Source organism: Macaca thibetana, chromosome 6 (assembly GCF_024542745.1).
Source record: "Macaca thibetana thibetana isolate TM-01 chromosome 6, ASM2454274v1, whole genome shotgun sequence".
In the NCBI taxonomy this organism is placed as follows: domain Eukaryota; kingdom Metazoa; phylum Chordata; class Mammalia; order Primates; family Cercopithecidae; genus Macaca; species Macaca thibetana.
The window spans coordinates 159787932-159807755 of record NC_065583.1 but is presented as its reverse complement, the minus strand read 5'-3'; the positions used below and the strand labels follow the sequence as shown (position 1 = coordinate 159807755).

At 44.1% G+C, this 19824-nt stretch overlaps 2 protein-coding genes across 23 annotated transcripts in view; one reads left to right on the top strand and one right to left on the bottom strand.

Annotated features, from left to right (window-relative positions):
- The window catches only part of BASP1 (brain abundant membrane attached signal protein 1), a 1209505-nt gene that overhangs the window by 609448 nt on the left and 580233 nt on the right, over positions 1-19824 (top strand). The gene's annotated exons all lie outside the window — the stretch shown is intronic.
- MYO10 (myosin X) overlaps positions 1-19824 on the bottom strand; it is a 275069-nt gene that overhangs the window by 9617 nt on the left and 245628 nt on the right. The window contains exons 27-34 of the mRNA XM_050794761.1: positions 18577-18820; positions 14312-14407; positions 9885-9978; positions 8034-8089; positions 5742-5884; positions 5188-5382; positions 3843-4000; positions 788-911 (exon numbers count right to left, since the gene is read on the bottom strand). Coding sequence (XP_050650718.1) covers positions 788-911; positions 3843-4000; positions 5188-5382; positions 5742-5884; positions 8034-8089; positions 9885-9978; positions 14312-14407; positions 18577-18820 — 1110 coding nt within the window. The remainder of the gene's footprint in view (positions 1-787; positions 912-3842; positions 4001-5187; positions 5383-5741; positions 5885-8033; positions 8090-9884; positions 9979-14311; positions 14408-18576; positions 18821-19824) is intronic.

Sequence of the window (19824 nt, the reverse complement as noted above, 5' to 3'; positions counted from 1 at the left end):
AAGGACGGATGCAATGCCCACCACACTCCCTATACATCTCAGTCAGCTGGACACAGATCTAAAAGCACAGAGGTGGGTCAGGTGACACTGTTTTGTTATCTAATTGAACTTCTTACCACATAAAATGCTTACTTTTTTAAAAGGTAATCTGTTGCTGAACAAAATCCTTTTTTGGAATGCAAGATTACTTAGGCTCTGGCTGTCTGGCTACTTGGCCAGGTGCAACGGCTCACACCTGTAATCTCAGCACTTTGGGAGGCTGAGGCAGGCGGGTCACTTCAGGCCAAGAGTTCAAGACCAGCCTGGGCAATATGGTGAAACCCTCTCTCTATTAAAAATACAAAAATTAGCTGGATGTGGTGACGGGTGCCTGTAATCCCAGCTACTTGGGAGGCTGAGGCAGGAGAACGACTTAATCCTGGGAGGCAGAGGTTGCAATGAACGGAGATTGCACCACCGCATCCCAGCCTGGGTGACATAGTAAGACTGTCTCAAAAAAAAAAAAGAAAAAAAAAAAGGCTACTCTCAGTTCATGAGGAGAGCTGGCATTTCTGACTCCTTTAAATCTCTTCTTTTACTACAGCAATCAATCTTAGCATTACTACTACCACACTCTAGAAGTCTTGCTTTAGTAATGAATCTAAGTATATTTCATCTTTTCCTTCCAAGTCATGATGAATAAGAGAGTCTTTGAGCTAAAAACAAATGCTACTGTGTTAAGCTAAAGAGCTAGCAGGGCAAGTGGAATCATGGTCTCTGAGGAGTCGGGGTGGAACTCTGGACTTACAGTTGAGATTTATGTCCCCGTACGGAAGGGGCAGGAGTGGAGAGTGCAAGGGGTGATGGGTGTATCGAAGGATCGGGTTCCGCTTGTAAATCTGTTCCACCACATCCGAGTTCAGGCAGTTCTCCTAAAAATAAAGCAAGCAAGCTTATTGTAAGAAACCTGGACCTAAAGGAACAAAATCAACTGTATTTTCCTACATATAAATATTTTTCAAGAGTCTCAAACATCCATAAACCTAGTGGGGCAAAGATGGTGGAAATCCAGTGTTAGGTGATTTCATGCACGAAGATACTCATAATCTGTGTTTGAAGACAAGTCACAAAAATACATTCTTACAGCTCATTTGTTTTTGAGATGGAGTCTGGCTCTGTCACCTGGGCTGGAGTGCAGTGGCCCGGTCTGGGCTCACTGCAAGCTCCACCTCCCGGGTTCATGCCATTCTCCTGCCTCAGCCTCCCCAGTAGCTGGGACTACAGGCGCCCGCCGCCACGCCCGGCTAATTTTTTGTATTTTTTAGTAGAGACAGAGTTTCACCGTGTTAGCCAGGATGGCTGCGATCTCCTGACCTTGTGATCCGCCCGCCTCGGCCTCCCAAAGTGCTGGGATTACAAGTGTGAGCCACTGCACCCGGCCTACAGCTCATTTCTTAGTTTCTCGCACATGCACTTCCCCATGTGATTTTAAATTTTCTCCCCTGGAGATTACATACACTTAAAAAATTTCATCTCGGCAGGGCGCGGTGGCTCACACCCGTAATCCCAGCACTTTGGGAGACTGATGCAGGTGGATCATGAGGTCAGGAATTTGAGACCAGCCTGACCAACATGGTGAAACCTTGTCTCCACTAAAAATACGAAAATTAGCTGGGCGTGGTGGTGGGCACCTGTAATCCCAGCTACTCAGGAGGCGGAGGCAGGATAATTGCTTGAACCCGGGAGGCGGAGCTTGCAGTGAGCCAAGATTGCGCCACGGCACTCCAGCCTGGCTGACAGAGCGAGACTCCATCTCAAAAAAAAAAAAAAAACAATTAAATCTAGGCTGGGCACAGTGGCTCATGCCTGTGCATTTTGAGAGCCTAAAGCAGGAGGATAAGTTGGGCCCAGGAGTTCGAGACCAGCCTGGGCAACATAATGAGGCCCTGTCTCTATAAAAAACAGAAAAGCAAAATAAAAAAATTGATCTTCTTTCATTGCTTTAGCCATCAGTAGCTAAATCATGTTATTTTTATCTATAGTTCATTTCATAAGCACATTTTGCTAGTTCTTGAATTGCTGTTTTCTATTCTCTCTATACCTGAAAACTACACACATTAATATATTCCTGGGGAGACTGTCCTTCCACATGCCTGCCCGCCCTTCCACCCTTGAAACGTAAGAAAGTCTCTCACGGAATTTCATCATCATGTACTTGTGCTCCTAAAATGTTCATCTGGGATATGAAAAAAACAAAGTTACTTTTAGAACCTTAAATCAACAGAAAAGTTGGAGGAGAGGTAATGAATCATTCTATCATGGTAATTTCATTTCCACTATAAAACTTTTTCAGTAATACTCAATTGAAGGGCACAAAAAATTTTTTTAATTACTTAAATCATTTCTATGGACTGATTTAGGGTAACCTGACTCATTTCTTAAGAAGCATAGCTTTGTATTTGAAAAATTGTATTTATTCTTTTAATGTCTAAATTCAAATTGATTCAAACAATTTCATGGACAAACAAAAAACAACTGGCTTGCCAGAATGTGGTTCCGAACACCCAGAGAACATAACACTTTGGAATCAGGAGGCCAATTTGATTTGGATGGAAAATTATCCACCACTGATGGATTAGATCCTCTCCCACCTCCACAAAAGCTGAGTTCCCTCTTGGATCTGGTTAGCTAATTTCCTTTGCTGTCCCTCAGTAAAATACCTGCCTCACCATCATTCTAGCACCTTCTCTGTCACAGCCCCACCTCTGTCCTTTGTCCTGGGAATCTGCCAGCAGTCTCCCTCAACTTGGTTCTGCACCTGGGACTGACCAGCTACGTGGGCAATGCAACCAGAACATTCCCCGTCAGCGTTCCATTTCCGGAAAGTGAGGGTGAGAATCCCCGCTCAGGGCTGCCATGCAACCATTCGTTCCTTCACCTCACATACATTTACTGAGCCACTACACTTACTTATAAACAGGAATTTATAATGTAACACGCTCAGTGTTCGTATAGAGACTCAGGAGCTTCTGGGAGTTTGCACGTGTCCGAGAGGGATGCCAGGTGTTCTCTAGACCACCCAGGGCTCCTTGGGAACTCACTCGTGTGGTCTGGAAACTGTACAGTGACAGTGGAACTAGCGGGTTACTCCTAGAAGGTCCCCAACTGAGGCTGAGGTGAAACCTGACACAAGGCACGTGGTCCCCCACGCAGGTCACCACATCCCCATGGGCACGGAGTCCCACAGTGCAAGCTGCAGACCTTGTCCTTCTGGCCACAGAGCCCAGCAGGTGGGATCAGGTGACTCAACTAGGGAAGTGTTAGGAAACATCTAACACTGCCCTAGAGACAAAACACTTTTGGTCTAAAATTTCTCATTTAGATTCCTGAAAGCAGGGTACTCAAACATAAGGTACTCAAACATAAATTTAACCAAGCGCTAGTTTTTTGTTTTGTTTTTTTGAGACGGAGTCTCCCTCTGTCGCCCAGGCTGGGGTAGAGTGGAATGACCTCTGCTCACTGCAACCTCTGTCTCCAAGGTTCAAGCAAGTCTCCTGGCTCAGCCTCCTGTGTAGCTGGGATTACAGGAATGTGTCACTAACACCTGGCTAATTTTTGTATTTTTAGTAGAGACACGGTTTCACCATGTTAGCCAGGTTGGTCTCGAACTCTTGACCTCAAGTGATCTACCTGCCTCAGCCTTTCAAAGTGCTGGAATTACAGGCGTGAGCCACCGTGCCGGCCAACCAAGCACTAGGTTTTGATTACAGAATGAAAACTGAGCTTCACTAATGCTGAGGTCTTAGTGCTCTAAGGGTAGAAGCTCTGAGCTATAATCACCCACCTTGATGGGCTTGTCTTACCTTGATGTCTTGAATCAGCTGCTGGGTGGGGGTGTCGATCGGGGCCTTGGTGTCGGTCACGTTTTGAATGGCACTGGACCACCGGGTGGCCTCATTGAGCAGCTTGGTGTAGAGCCGGTAACAGTGCTTGCGCCCGTACACGGTGACGTTCCAGTAGCCTGCAATGGCAGGGGTGCCCCGCACACGCATGTCAACGCCAACCTCGGGGACCGGGGCCTGTGTCCTCTCTGATCTCAGTCCCTTTAATTATTCAATTCAATAGACACTGGCTGAATTCCTACATGTGTCCTGCCCTGCACTAGGTATCTAGTGATGAAGAAAAAACAGTGTCTCTTGCACTGTGACATTTACAGCTGAGACGGGGAGATGAATATTAGAACAATAAACCCATCATGAAATATATTAAGATAAATGATAACTGGCTCTGGAAGGGAAAAGGGTAAGTTAATGTCTCTTTCTGGGCTCTGGATCAGGAGTGAAAACTCTCTCCGATTTCTGACTTTCCTTCTTACTTCCTATTTCTTCCTTTCCTTTCCTTAGCCTCTCCCTTCAGAAGACAGCACTTGTGCCTGGCAGTGTGTGACTTCAGAGGCAAACTGTCCGAATCATCACCCAAACCTGACGCGAATGGAACAACTATGTTAAAGAGAAACACAAGATCACAACCAGCAACATCAAAATAAACCATCTTCTGGAAACACTTTTATAATACTACAAAAATGAAAAGAAATCCTCTAATTTACATGTGTGCTTTCTATGCTACTAGGCTAAGTTCATGGACAGTCAGGGTTTATCTTTTACAGGTTGTATAGGACGCTCATCATACAATGATAGAAAACAGCCTGGCCCACATGGCAAAACCTCCACCACAAAGTATAAAATTAGCCCGGTGCGATGGTGCATGCCTGGAGTCCTAGCTACTCGGGAGGCTGAGGTGGGAGGATTGCTTCAGCCTTGGAAGGCTGTAGTGAACCATGATCGCACCATTGCACTACAGCCTGGGCAACAGTGTGAGACCCTATCTCAAAAATAATAAGAACAAAAATTTAAAAGGATGAAAACAGAGTATATGAAAACAAAGCTTCCTGTACGATGCCCTGCATCTGTTGACATTTTCTTGTCCTTGCCAGAGTCTTGCTACCACTCCATGAATCAAGACCTCTCGTACGGCTTAAACACTAAGTGGTCACATAGCTAACCCCAGACAGGCTTAGAAGATAAACCAAGAAGACGCCTTCTTTGGGGGGAAATAAAGTACCCACTAGGAAGGAATCTTATTCCTTGCCTGGAGCAAGCCCAGACTTTAAGATCTGATGCTCAGGGTTCGGGCAGCCAGCCTGGTTACCTGTCTCTTTGAATATCTTCTCATCTGGGGGGACGACAGAGCAGAGGCTGTTGAGGACCAGGGTCCCCAGTTTCAGCGCATTCTTCTCTGAGCTCTTGTAGTAATCCAGGGAATTGTGGGTGAGTACAAACCACCGTTTCTTCAGTTTCAGTGAAGACATCTTTGGACTGTTCTTCACCTCTTTGTGCAACCATCCTGGAAAAAAACACGAAAGTGTAAATTAAAATCTATGAGGAGAAACCCCAAAGACCATACCATCATCCACATAATGCCAACACACGGATGGGGTTTCTAGCTACTTGTCAGAAAAAGACCACGGTCACCCCAACTCGATGTAAACGAACTACGTGAAAGAAAAGCACAAAATCACAACTAGCAACAAAAAACACAATCCTCTAGAAACAATTTATCATGTCACAAATTAAAAATCACTTAAAAAATCTCCAACAGTTAAAATGGGAAAAGCAGCTCAAAATGAAAATGCTGCAGATATCTACATGCAAATGGAAAGGGGAGCCTGTTAAACAGACCAAGGAAGCAGGGCAGGCAGTCACCTCTCACGATGAATTCCTGGCCCTCCACTCTGGTGTCCCCTTTGGACCTCTGCAGCAGGGTTATCCAGTGGTGCATCTCCTCCGGCGTGTCGGCGTTGCAGTGCAGCACCCGGTTGGCCGTGATGATGACAAACGAGTTGGGTCTGAGCGACAAGGTGAGAAGGAAACAAAGCCCCTTAGGTCTACCGTCATCATCACCTCTGTGTGAACCGAGACTCAGGGCCTTCTTCCTGCCTTCTGGGTCACGGGACATGCACTGCTAGGCTTATTCATGTTTTTATTAAGGCAAACCTTGCTCATTTCTGCGCAATTTCTTTTACGCATCATTAACCTTTAAACTTGGAACGACACATTCATTCTGAAGGTCCTGGAAGGGAAAACATTTCTTCATGCAAAACTTTCCAGATGAAACTCAGTTCCGGGAAGGCTAAATAAGGTGACCATGAGGGAAAATTTTTTTTTGATGCCTCTCCAAAGTCAATGTTTTCCTGCCTTGGGTAATATTTCTCTGGGTTGGTAATGAAATGTCAGACACCAGCAATAAAAGAGGATCAGTAAATAGGTGTAGGTGGAACATCTTAAATGCTTGATTACGCTTTGTACAAAAAGCCACCTGGGTTTGTGTTTTCAAAGGGATCTAACAAGGGTGCATTTCCTAGTCATGGATAACGTGATCATGGAAATTTACTTTCTCCCTTGCCTCTTTTTGTCTGGAAATGCCCTGAACCTCTCTCATAGGCCCTTGCTGATATAAATACTAACTCCTCTATCTAACGGCTTACGCTAGCAAATGTGAACTCTTTCTTGCAAGTCTTCAAATGTTCACTGTAGTTAAGTGACACAAAAGTTTAAGAAAAAGAGTAACTGAACTGCAGGACACAGGGAAAACTATGCACACAGGCTGAACTTGAGGTGCCCCTTAAAAATAAAAATAAAAAACCCAACCCTTTTTTTTTTCTATAGTTGGAAAGGGAGAAAAGTGGCCAGCTGAGGACGACAGAAAAGCCTGAACGAGGATGCAAAATTCTAAGGATGGATCATCACAGGCCCAGCCTGGAGGAGTGAAGGGCTTGGGAGAGCGAAGACGTGGAGAAGGTGAGGTAGAAACTCACATACCAGAATAAGCAGCATCAGGGCTTTGATTACTGATATGACACATACATGTTAAAGATTGAGCCAAGTATAAGGGGTGCAGGCTGACTACTAAAAACAAAGGATCCATGGTTCAGAAGGGCCTTTGTCAATGGGAGGGTGACAGAGACCCCACGGCTCTAATTCTGCCAAGTAGGCCCTATATTTTGTTGTCAATTTTAACACACTCGTATTTCATTTTCCGGCTGTCTTACTGAGGGCAGAAGACAATTTTGATTCTTTCCTGGTCTGTCCTAGAGAAACTTTTCTTAAATTCTGCTGCAGAATTTGTTTTTATTTCGTTGTGTCCTGATTTTATTGTGTCCATTGATTAAATTTTACACTTCTTCTCCCAAGAAACTTTATTTCAAGTTTTTCTGATGAGGAAATAAAACGTGATTTCCAAAGTAGAGTTTTGTAACTTTGTGTATGTGTCTGGAATAGAGGGAAGACAAAGAATACAATTTAGATTTCGGCCCAGCGCAGTGGCTCATGCCTGTAATCCCAGCACTTTGGGAGACTGAGGCATGCGGATTGCCTGAGCTAAGGAGTTCGAGACCAGCCTGGGCAACATGGTGAAACAGAACTAGAACTTACAAGATAATACAGAAAAACAGACAATAAAGTTCACTGGGCAGAAAGACGCCTCAGATCATCTCCAAAGATGATTTGCCTTCAAAAATCGAACCCAAAAAGGGTGCCAAGGAAAATAAATGTTTGTGGTTTATTAATACTCTACATATACATTATCATCAAAATTCTTTCCAAGTTCATTGTTAAGTTCAGAAAGGAGAATGACTCCCTTCCCCTTTGCTGGAATATCATTTTCCTAAACAGGTATTTTCTTCCCGTATAAATCCCAAGTTTGTCCCTGTATACACATGAAAAATATTTATTCCTCATGCTTTTTTAAATTGTCTAAATTAGGTTCCCAGGGTTTTCCCCAGGACTTCAAAGATACGCAGAGAAGGAGACTTCCAGATGATGTAAAATTGGGTACCAAGAAGGCAGACTTCGGATTGCTGGGGTTGACAAGGTGGGAACACACAGCCTCGTGTGATTTCACAGCCCTGCAGAGAGGGACGTAACCTAGCAGCACAGACACCTGTGGACGCACACAGGTGATGAGCTGTTTTTATTAAGAGCCACATCTGAGCTTACCTATCAGGGCTGTCAGAGGCACACACGGAATCAATCAGCCCCACATCCAAGGTGCCCTGGAAAAGAACAAAAAGTAAAGAGAATGAGAGAACCACTAAAGTAGGGTGCACACTATAGTAACACCTCTAGCCCACTCCCAATCAGACAGAAAAGGCTCTTTTTAACTTCAAAATAATAGTCATCTATGAGATGACTCCTCTGTTGTGTGAGTACAAATAGCCTCCACACAGGGCAGAATCTATAGCCCATTTATTTTTTAAAATTACGAGTTAATCATTCCCTCTTGTCCTTTCAATAATTTATTTCTATGTTTTTAAAAAATTATTATTTTACTAAACTTTCTAACAAGTACCTCTACATTAATTTAATTTACTTTGTTTGTTTCCGAAACAGAGTTTCACTCTGTTGCCCAGGCTGGAGCGCGATGGTGTGCTCTTGGCTCACCACAACCTCTGCCTCCCAGGTTCAAGTGATTCTCGTGCCTCAGCCTCCCAAGTAGCTAGGACTACAAGTGTGGGCCACCACATCTGGATAATTTTGTGTTTTAGTAGAGATGGGGTCTCGCCATGTTGGCCAGGCTGGTCTCAAACTCCTGGCGCCCTCAAGTGATCCACCTGCCTTGGCCTCCCAAAGTACTGGGATTACAGGTCTGAGCTCCCTCCCCCAGCCCCCCATTCTTAAAACAAGCTCAGTGAACAGTGTTTATAACCTTCTTTCAATAGTACACATTTCCTGATTTTATTGTGTCCTTCGATTACATTTTACACTTCTCCCAAGAAACTTTATTTCAAGTTTTTCTGATGAGGAAATAAAACGTGATTTCCAAAGTAGGGTTTTGTAACTTTGTGTATGTGTCTGGGATAGAGGGAAGACAAAGAATACAATTTAGATTTCGGCCCAGCGCAGTGGCTCACGCCTGTAATCCCTGCACTTTGGGAGACTGAGGCATGCGGATTGCCTGAGCTAAGGAGTTCAAGACCAGCTTGGGCAACATGGTGAAACCCCGTCTCTACTAAAATACAAAAAATTAGCCAGGTGTGGCGGCACACGCCTGTAGTCCCAGCTACTCACACGCCTGTAGTCCCAGCTTGAACCTAGAGGTAGAGGGTGCAGTGAGCTGAGATCTCGCCACTGCACTCCAGCCTGGGCGACAGAGTAAGACTCCATCTCAAAAAAAAAGAATACAATCTAGATTTAGATTTCACCATCCTCTGAAGAGTAAGTGTAATGTGTGTTTCCGTGACTTCATAAAAAGTAGGATTATTTCTTTTGTTCTTTTGGGTTTGAGGCAGAAGAATTGGAAGGTATTACTACTTATAACCTTCTACAATTTATTTGGTTTTGTTGTTTGTTTTTTTAGGAGAGAGGGTCAGGCTGCTGGAGCTCAGTGGTGCAATCGTAGCCTCAAATTCTCAGGCTCAAGCAATCCTCCTGCCTCAGCCTGCCAAGCAGCTGGGACTACAGGCACATAACACCACGCCTGGATAATTGTTAATTTTTTTCATAGAGGCAGTGTCTTGCTATGTTTCTCAGGTTGGTCTTGAACTCCTGGCCTCAAGTGATACTCCCACCCCAAAGTGCTGGGACTACAGGCATGAGCCACAGTGTCCAACTTAATTTACTGTATTTATTATTGTATTATTATATTATATTGTACTATTTATTGTATTTATTATTGTATTGATTTTAAACTCAAATGGTGTCCTGTTTTTCTCCTTAATTATTCTACATTTACCTTTTAAAAAAAAGACTGTCTGGAAATTCCCAATCTTTCCCTTTTTTACCATCCTGACGCCCTCCCCATCCCTGCCCCCAGACGCCCCACCCCCATCCTAGGTAGTGCTCCCATACCACAGCATTCTGTGGGTTTGCCTGCTCATCATGCATCTCCTGGATCTCCTGGTCTGTGGACGCATGGACCTGACTCAGCACGCTGAACCACTGGCTGTGGGGAAGAGAGAACAACTGTGAAGGAGAGGCCAACCTCGTATTGGTAAAGTAATAATGCTCTACTGCATGTAATCTGTGAAAATAACATCTCTAAGCACCTTTGCTTTTAATTTGATTACTTCTTAGGGATAAATGTCGGTTTCATTACCAAAGAATAAAGTAAGAAGAAGCAGATAAAGTACCTGTAAATGCCTTTAAGTGCTCTATTATGTTCTAACTTTAGATCAATGGACGGCCTTTTCTCCAGGTCCCATAGACCTTTATAGACATTTGACAATGATGAATGAGTTCCTTGAGAAATTAACAGCAAATAATAAAATCCTCAGTTCTACCCAAAATACTTATATCAAAGATCCTTACTTAAGATATTATTTATAAACTAGGGAACATTCAGGTGCTTTTTCTGTTTAAAAAATAAATTTCGGCTGGGCGCGGTAGCTCATGCCTGTAATCCCAGCACTTTGGGAGGCCAAGGTGGGCGGATCATGAGGTTAGGAGATCAAGACCATCCTGGCTAACATGGTAAAACCCCGTCTCTACTAAAAATACAAACAAACTAGCCGGGCTTGGTGGCGGGCGCCTGTAGTCCCAGCTACTCGGGAGGCTGAGGCAGGAGAATGGCGTGAACCCAGGAGGCAGAGCTTGCAGTGAGCTGGGATCGTGCCACTGCACTCCAGCCTGGACGACAGAGTGAGACTCCGCCTCCAAAAATATATATATAAATAAATAAATAAATTTCAAGGTGAGAAGATCAATACAGGTTTAGCATCCACAATCCAAAAAAATCTGAAATCTGAAATGCTTCAAAATTCAAAACTTTTTGAGCACCGACATGATGCTCAAAGGAAATGCTCACTGGAACATTCTAAATTTTCAGATTAGGGATGCTTAACCGGTAAGTCTAATGCAAATATTCCAAACTCCAAAAACTGCAACACTTCCAGTCCCAAGCATTTTGGGTAAGGGATACTCAACATGTAATGGAAGAGTATCATATTGGAATGGACACTAGATGTCTATTTAGATGTCTATTTGTTGTTTTTTTTTGAGATGGAGTTTCAGTCTTATTGCCCAAGCTGGAGTACAATGGCACGATCTTGGCCACCGCAACCTCTGCCTCCCGGGTTCAAGTGATTCTCCTGCCTCAGCCTCCCAAGTAGCTGGGATTACAGGCGCACGCCACCACGCCCAGCTAATTTTTGGTATTTTTAGTAGAGATGGGGTTTCACCATGTTGGCCAGGCTGGTCTTGAACTCCTGACCTCAGGTGATCCACCCACCTCAGCCTCCCAAAGTGCTGGGATTACAGGCATGAGCCATTGTGCCTGGTCAAGATGTCTATTTTTTCTATGTATTCTCAGGATGGGGTTTTCAACCACCTAACAGCATTTCTACTCAAGTCAATAAAACCACAGGAGAGTTGGAAATGAAAAATAACTGCTTAAAGCAGAAAACTATTTTGACCAGAGAACTCTTCCATCTTCATTTCAAATGAGTACTCTCACACCCAGCCTCATCACAATCAGAAAATAAAGGAAAACGTGTCTGGGCATGGTGGCTCACGCTTGTGATTCCAGCATTTTGGGAGGCCAAGGTGGGAGGATGGCTTAAGCCCCGGAATTTGAGACCAGCCTGGGAAACTTACTGAGGCCCAGTCTCTACAAAAAATAAAAAACTAGCTGGGTGTAGTGGTACATGCTTGTAGTCCCAACTACTTGGGAGGCTGAGGCAGGAGTATCACCTGAGCCCAGAAGGCCAAGGCTGCAGTGAGCCATGATCGTTCCACTGCACTCCAGCCTGGGTGACAGAGCAAGACTCTGTCTCACAAAAAAAAAAAAAATACAAAATGAAACAAAACGAAACAAGAAAAATCAAGCAGAACAAGGCATCATGAAAATGACCATGAACAAACAGGCATCCATCCAGCATTTGCTGACCAACTACGAAATATCAGAGCCATCAAGTATGAAAGAGATGCTAGGGTATTCTTCTCCTGTTCGGGACGTATAAGACACAAAATACGTACACACTCCTACCATTCAAGGCAGAGGGGAAAGTAGTTGGTATCCAATGGGATGTTTAAGTGAAAAAATGACACCCATATGTAAAGGTAGGCCATGCAAATTATTTACAGCAAAGCACTAAAATCTATCTCCTGTGCTTCCTAAGGGAGAAAAATGTGACTACAAGCTTGAAAAATATTCAACATATACAACAGATATGCATATATAGCTTGTATACAACAAGGGACAACACTTGAATATAAATTTGCACTATCCATTCTGGTTAACCAAACAGCAAGACTTCATTGCTTTGCTCATCTCAAAAATATCCCAAATTAAACACTGAAAAAGACATACATTCAAGTTGTAGGAATCACACACACAAAGGCATAAAATTTGTTGTACTTTCGATTCTGTCTAGATTATACTCTTAAATTTATAAATTTCTTCTCTTGATTCAAGTATAACTTGGAATCTGAAAAGGAATTTTTTAAAAAAGTGTTCCACTGGTCAGGAGAAAAAGTCCTTGGCTAAAATATCCCAAAGGTTAAATTTAGCAGGTTCATCATGGCATAAAACAGACAGCGCAGCTGCCAAACGCCAGGCCTATAATTCAGCTGAAAAGCTGCAGGCATTCCCTGGGCCACAACCAACCACATGTGGTCTCTAGGAGCCCCAGACGGAATGATGGGCTGTAATTCCAGGTTTGCTTGTTTTTCCAGTTTGTGTTAGAATTTATGGGTCTAAGCAGGGTTTTAGTTTGTTCCCATGGGAAGAATTATTTTCTGGTGTCTTTACTCTTAATGTCGCTACCATGGTATTGTATCAACTCAGAAAGATTCAAAGGGCAAGGGGTAGTGAGGGGTCCTGAGAACACATTAGAAGGTCCTAACAATCTTCGGGCTGAGAATTGAAGAATTCGGCTATTGGATGTTACCCTCATAAATTAAAAGACGTTCTCAGCCAGGCGTGGTGGCTCACGCCTGTAATTCCAGCATTTTGGGAGGCCAAGATGGGTGGATCACTTGAGGTCAGGAGTTCGAGACCAGCCTGACCAACATGGAGAAACCCTGTCTCTACTAAAAATACAAAATTAGCCGGGCGTGGTGGCACATGCCTGTAATCCCAGCTACTCGGGAGGCTAAGGCAGAATTGTTTGAACCCAGAAGGTGGAGATTGCGGTGAGCTGAAATCGCACCATTGCATTCCGGCCTGGGCAACAAGAGAGAAACTCCGTCTCAAAAAAAAAAAAAAAAAAAAAAAAAAAACAACGTTCTCTAGCATTGCTCAGAGCTGAAGACAGACACCTCCAACATAACCCTGCAGACTCACAAAGTTGCAGGAAGAGACAGAACCGACGCTCCATGGTGTCTGATCCACTAGGGGACCTGTGATGCATCACGCTGAAGAGCAAATGCTAAGTCTCCTTAATTTTGTGCTGTGTCTCCTCAGCACTCCAGCATGGAAACCTGAAGTCCAGGAAGTTACAGACAACTTGCGCCAGCCAATGAAGGCTTCCACCCTCTTCTAATCTCAGTCAAAAGTTAAAGCTCCTTAGGAGGAAATGTTTTTAAGAAGTTCAATGTCCCCGTTCAACAGAATTGAGGTTGCACTGCATTACAAATGATACTAACCGTTCTCTGTACCCCAGTCTCCTATTCTGCAAAATATGGATGATGGTAATAATTAATGTCTACCTCGCAGGATTCAAGAGAATCAAAAGAGTTAGTATTTATAAAACATTTAGAATACTGCCTGAAATATTTAGGTATGAAACATTTAGAATATTAGCCTGAAATATAATTGTGATTACTTTTGCACCCAGCTAATAGTAAGTTCTGTGTAAGTTACTCTTCCACTGAATTCTTCAATATTAACATCTTTAAAACTCCCCAATGCCATAGCACTATCAGTTATTAAAACAGCTACCAGTTACTACTCCCTGCACTTTTGGTCCTTATGCAAACACAAACAATTCACTTTCAAAGCTCAGAAGCTTCCAGAGGGTGGGCTTTCAGCTACATGCAGCTGTGTAATTTACACACGCTGCCGGTGACAGTAACAGCCTGAGACAGATGACAATGGGGTCTAGTGGCACTGGAGGCTGGAAACCCTCGGCTGTACTTGAATACATTTGCCCAGAGAAAGAGTCCCCAAGGGACAAGTACACATCAATTTCTTATGACTCTTGGTTCCTCAACCATCCTAATAGAAAGTCAATTAAAATTGTCAAGGCCAGCATGGTAAACAGTGCTCTGTGGGACACTCACACCTGTGCATGAGGGAGCAGGATGTGGATAATATGACGTCAACAGTGCAGACTCACCTGGCATCTTCTGGGGACTCTGCAATCAGGTGGAAAGTCCTATCGGCCATAATGATGTCGATCCCATTCTCCTTGGTGGTGTTATCTATGATCTCTCTGCAAAGGAGCAAAAGCCACAAACGCACATCAGGAACACCAAATTCTGAGTAACTGAGGAAAGCAATTTCATGAAACCAATGACTAGAGTTGGGAAGTGTCTGTTACTGAAGAAACGGTACACAGTTGGCACTCCGTATCTGCGAGTTCAGCATTTGTGGGTTCTGCATCTGTGGATTCAACCAGCAGCAGATCAAAACTAAAAATCCCATTTAAAAAATACTACTACTACAAATTAAAAAACAACACAGTGTAACTACTATTCACAATGCATTTGCATCATACTAGTCACTGAAGTAATCTAGAGAAGATGTGAAGTGTGTGGGAGAATATGCAGAGGTTACATGCGATGACTACATCATTTTATAGCAGGGACTAGAGCATCTGAGGATTTTGGTGGCTGCAGCAGGGAGCGGAGTGGTGGTTCTGGAACCCATTACACCAAAAGACATGGAGGGACATACAATTGTTTTCCTTTTAGTAATGACGACGATTCCCTCTAGGGGGAGCCGGGCTCCTCTCGGCTGCCCAGGGAGGAGGCTGCTGGTGTGGCCAGGGATAGCAGGGTTCCCCTGACTTCTCTAGGGGAGAAGCTCTCTCCCCTCATACCGGTCCACCCAATGCCCACCCCTGCTTAGGCCCCAGACAGGCCTGGGGCAGCAGCCCCCACTCCTGCCTGCAACTTCCTTTGGATCCTTTCTCCAAACTACAAAAGCCAACCTCGGCCTGGTGCGAGCTCCTTCCCTAACTCATCACAGCTCTCTCTCCCAGCTGAAGGCCATGGCTGCTGCATCTGACTCCTGCTTGAGATGTGCACATTATTTCCATGAGGGGTGCTGGGGGTGAGGCGCAGGATTTTGGTGTGTCTGATTCTCAGTACCATCTTGATCTCATCTGCAACCCTCCCTAAACAACATTAGGGAAATAGAATTGGTGAACTAGGTTAACAAAATCAGGGTAAAACAGCAGCAGATGTTAGGATCAGAACAGAGAGAGTAATACGTTTCATGAAGAAGGGTTTGGGGCATAAAGCCAGCTTGCTCTCGCAACTAAAGAGGTACAAATGTTCACAATGAAACATGTATTTTACAGCAACAAAACTAAAATAGCCTGGTTAGAAAATAAGTATTATCTGACCTCATAGCTAGAATCACTGAGATGAAATATTTTTTAAAAAATCAGGATCAGAGCCGGGCGCAGTGGCTCACACCTGTAATCCCAGCACTTTGGGAGGCCAAGGCAGGTGGATCACTTCCGGTCAGGAGTTTGAGACCAGCCTGGCCAACATGGTGAAATCCCGTCTCTACTAAAAACACAAAAATCAGCCAGGCATGGCAGTGCACTCCTGTAGTCCCAGCTACTCAGGAGGCTGAGGCAAAAGAATCACTTGAACCCGGGAGGCAGAGGTTTTGCAGTGAGCCAAGATAGTGCCAGTGCCACTGCACTCCAGCCTCGGTGACAGAGCGAGACTCTGTCTCAAAAAAAAAAAAAAAAAAAAAAAAAAAAAAAAAATCAAGGTCAGAACTACTGCTGAAATCACAAGAGTGACAACCAGCTACTACTCTAAGCCTTCTTAACAGAAATCAACAGCAACACAAGTGAAGCACTCTTAAACAGAAAGGAAAACTGAATTTGATCACTCTCTAGGTCTAATGACCAATTCACAAGAAATAAACGAGAAAGAGAAACACGTTCGAACACGTGCCCATACAGGGTTGGTGAAATGCAGAAACCATGGGATAAGTGAGCTAACATGTTCCATTACAAACGCAAGTGAAAGAAAGACGGAGGGGGCATCTATAAATTAACAGAGACTTGAGTGATCTAAAAACCGGTGACAACATCTAGACCTCATTTGGATTCTGACTTGAAGAAAGTAACTATAAAACTAACCCAAACCAACAAGAACACTACCACCTCCACTTACAAGGAAACTGCAGACCGGGCGCAGTGGCTCACGCCTGTAATCCCAGCACTTTGGGAGGGCGAGGTGCGCAGATCACCTGAGGTTAGGAGTTCGAGACCAGCCTGGCCAATATGGTGAAACTCTGTCTCTACTAAAAATACAAAAATTAGCCAGGCATAGTGGTAGGCGCCTGTAATCCCAGCTACTCGGGAGGCTGAGGCAGGAGAATCGCTTGAACTGGGGAGGCAGAGGTTGCAGTGAGCCGAAGTTGTGCCACTGCACTCCAGCCTAGGCAACAGAGTGAGACTCAGTCTCAAAATAAATAAATAAATAAATAAATAAAAATAAGGTCACTGCGGAAATCTGAACAATGACTGGAGTTTAGATAATATTAGGAGCTAATTTTTTTTTAATGTGATAATGGTATTGTGATTATATATTAGAATGTTTAAATGCATACTAAATATTTACAGAAGAAATTACATGATACTGACTTGCTGTAAAAGAAGGTAGTTTGTTGGGGGAGCGGACTGGATAGAACTGTGGATGAAACACTTGGCCATGGGTGGATAGCCACCAAAAGCTCTGGAATAAGTCCGTGTTTTGTTATGTTCTTCTACCCACTCTTGCCCATGATTGAAGTTTTCCATAATAATAACTCACTGTTCCTGTTCTATAGGAGGTGACAGAAATGGCTGAATAAGAGCTAACATTTCCATAACTCAGTATAATTCTGATGAAGCACCTGTGAATAGAGCTTTTATTAAGCAGCATACAAAGTGAGTTGCAAAAGAAACATACATCAGTGTACTCTGGTGAAATTCAATACTCTGCCTCCCACAAGCTTCTTGGTGCTTGCGGCCCCTTCTATGGGATAATTAAATGGAAACATCATGGCTGTAATCCCAGCACTTGGGAGACCAAGGCAGGCGGATGGCTTTGAACCCATGAGTTTGAGACCAGCCTGGGCAACATGGCAAAACCCCATCTCTACTAATAATACAAAAAACTAGCCTGGCGTGGTGGCACACACCTATAGTCCCAATTACTCGGGAGGCTGAGGTGGGAGGATCACCTGAGCCCAGGAAGTTGAGGCTGCAGTGAGCCAAGATCGTGTCACTGCACTCCAGCCTGGGCAGTGGGAGTGAGACCCTGTCAGTCCATCAATCAATCAAGCCATCTATAGACAGATGAGGAACATGGTATGTGAGGCTGAGAGTAGATGGCAGAGGCAACAGAACCATGCCTTGCTGTGAACACTTGCAGGATTCAGACCCAGGATTCTCACAAGCCCACTCCTGCACCTCATGAGCTCCAAAGGGACAGCCTGAAAATGTCCAATATTCTGCCGTCTGCAGAGACATGAGATTTCTCTTACAATCAAATACATAAAAGACTTCCCTCTCTTCATTTAACTTTCCACTTCACAATAAATACTTTTCTGAAGTTGCTGATGCTGGCTGATTAGAAACATTTTACTTTTAAGGCTCCTGGCTTCAGGCATTAATTTGATCCCTCAAAGATTATTTAACTACTTTTCCAAGTATTTGAGGTCACTTGGTTTTGAGTGGAGAACGACTACAGGTTATCCCCAAACATGTTTTCAGGCTTAGTATCCAGTTACCCCAGAAAAGCAGCTGCCTGTAACTCCTAACAATTTTCTGGAAACATGACTTAGTCTTTAAGAAAAATAATAGGCCCTCAGCAGTCCAAAGCTTTGGTTCTATAAGGGTGTGGCAGAAAAAGGGGCATGTTGGATTTGAAGACCAGCCCTGTTCCTCTCATTGCTGGGAATGGGGATGGCTAGTATAACCAACACTGGTATAACAGAAGACAAGTGATTCATTTCAGAAAACTCCAGTCTGTCTGCTTTTAATTTAGCTAATTTATCTGCTGGCTACAGCTGGAGTAAGGAATTGAAAGTGATACATTAACGCATAAAAAGACTCAGCCACTTGTTCCAAATTCACACCATTCTTCCTCCACACATACAATTCCATTTCCACTGGGCAACTTCCAAGTCCAACTGGCTGGCCATCTTCCAAATGACAGCCACGTGTCTGAGTGTAATCATAAAAAGCAAAGTACTCACGGATTAAGTCTTGCTTCCCAGTCTCCTAATAATTTAACCCACTGAACTGAATTATCAGGACACCTACTACAGGCTACTGCCACTGCAAGGAACTTGCACAGCGTGGCTCTGTGACCACCAGCATAAAGCATTGAGCAACCCATCGGGCCACAGCCAGGCTTAGCAACCTACTTCGCCGTTCGCACTTCGACGGTGCCCTTGAGCTTCTCTTCGCTGTCGTTTTCAAAGTACATCAGCTTGGACTGGCGGAGGACAAACCAGCGCTTCTTCCAATTTCTCCTGGACAGTGTGGAGGAGCCCCCGCCTTTTTTGTGAAGCCAGCCTTGCTTGAGGGCCTCCTGCTTGGAGCGGAACCACAAGAAGGTTTCATCCTTGAGGACACACCAGCGGCGTTTCCAAGAGTTCATCAGGCCACCTGTTCCCCCCAAGATTGGGTAGAGAGGGGTGAAAGAACAGTCAGTCCAATTGGATGACAACAACATGTACAGCAGGTGTTAAGGTCTAGCCAAGCTTAGACTCGGCCCCAGCTGCAGCACTGCAGAGACCCCTCAGTGGGGAGAGGCCCTGCTAGCTCATGTCTAGGGGCACTACACACATGTCACACCAGCCGGGCTGGATTACACAAGAATCCTTATATCCAAAGGAGTTCCTGCTCACTTAGCTGAGAAAGCTTTGTAAGGAGCCAATAGAAAAGCAAGTAATGAACTAACACTGTAACCCAGGAATAAATCAAAAGCCAAGGGTGAGAACCATGTCCCTACGTAAGGATCAGGCTTATCTCCAAATGTCCCAGAGAGGGAAAATTATTTTAACATGGTGTCAAAGTTTACCAGTTTCTTTACCCGTTTTTTGGGCCAGGAGCAATGGCTCATGCCTGTAATCCCAGCACTTTGGGAGACCGAGGAGGGTGGATCACTTGAGGTCAGGAGTTCGAGACCAGCCTGGCCAACATGGTAAAACCCCGTCTCTACTAAAAATAGAAAAATTAGCCGGGAGTGGTGGTGCGTGCCTGTAATCCCAGCTACTTGGGAGGCTGAGGCAGGACAACTGCTTGAACCCAGGAGGAGGAGGTTGCAGTGAGCCGAGATTGCGCCACTAGACTCCAGCCTGGGTGACAGAGCGAAACTCCATCTCAAATAATAAACAAAGTTCACCCATTTCCTTCCATATTTGGTCAATGTGTGAACAAGAATTATCAGTGATTCCAGGGTTGACCGATGAAGTCTAACTTACACAAGTAAAGACAATATGGCTTTTCGGAGAAAAGCATCTTTTCAAAGAAAAGCATCATCTGAGAATGTTTTACAGGTATAAGACTGAGACTATGAAAAAAGAAAAAGCAAGAGTACAAACTACACTAAGATTTGAACTTAAATATACAGATGTTACTTTTCATGGGATAAAAAAAAATCTTTCTAT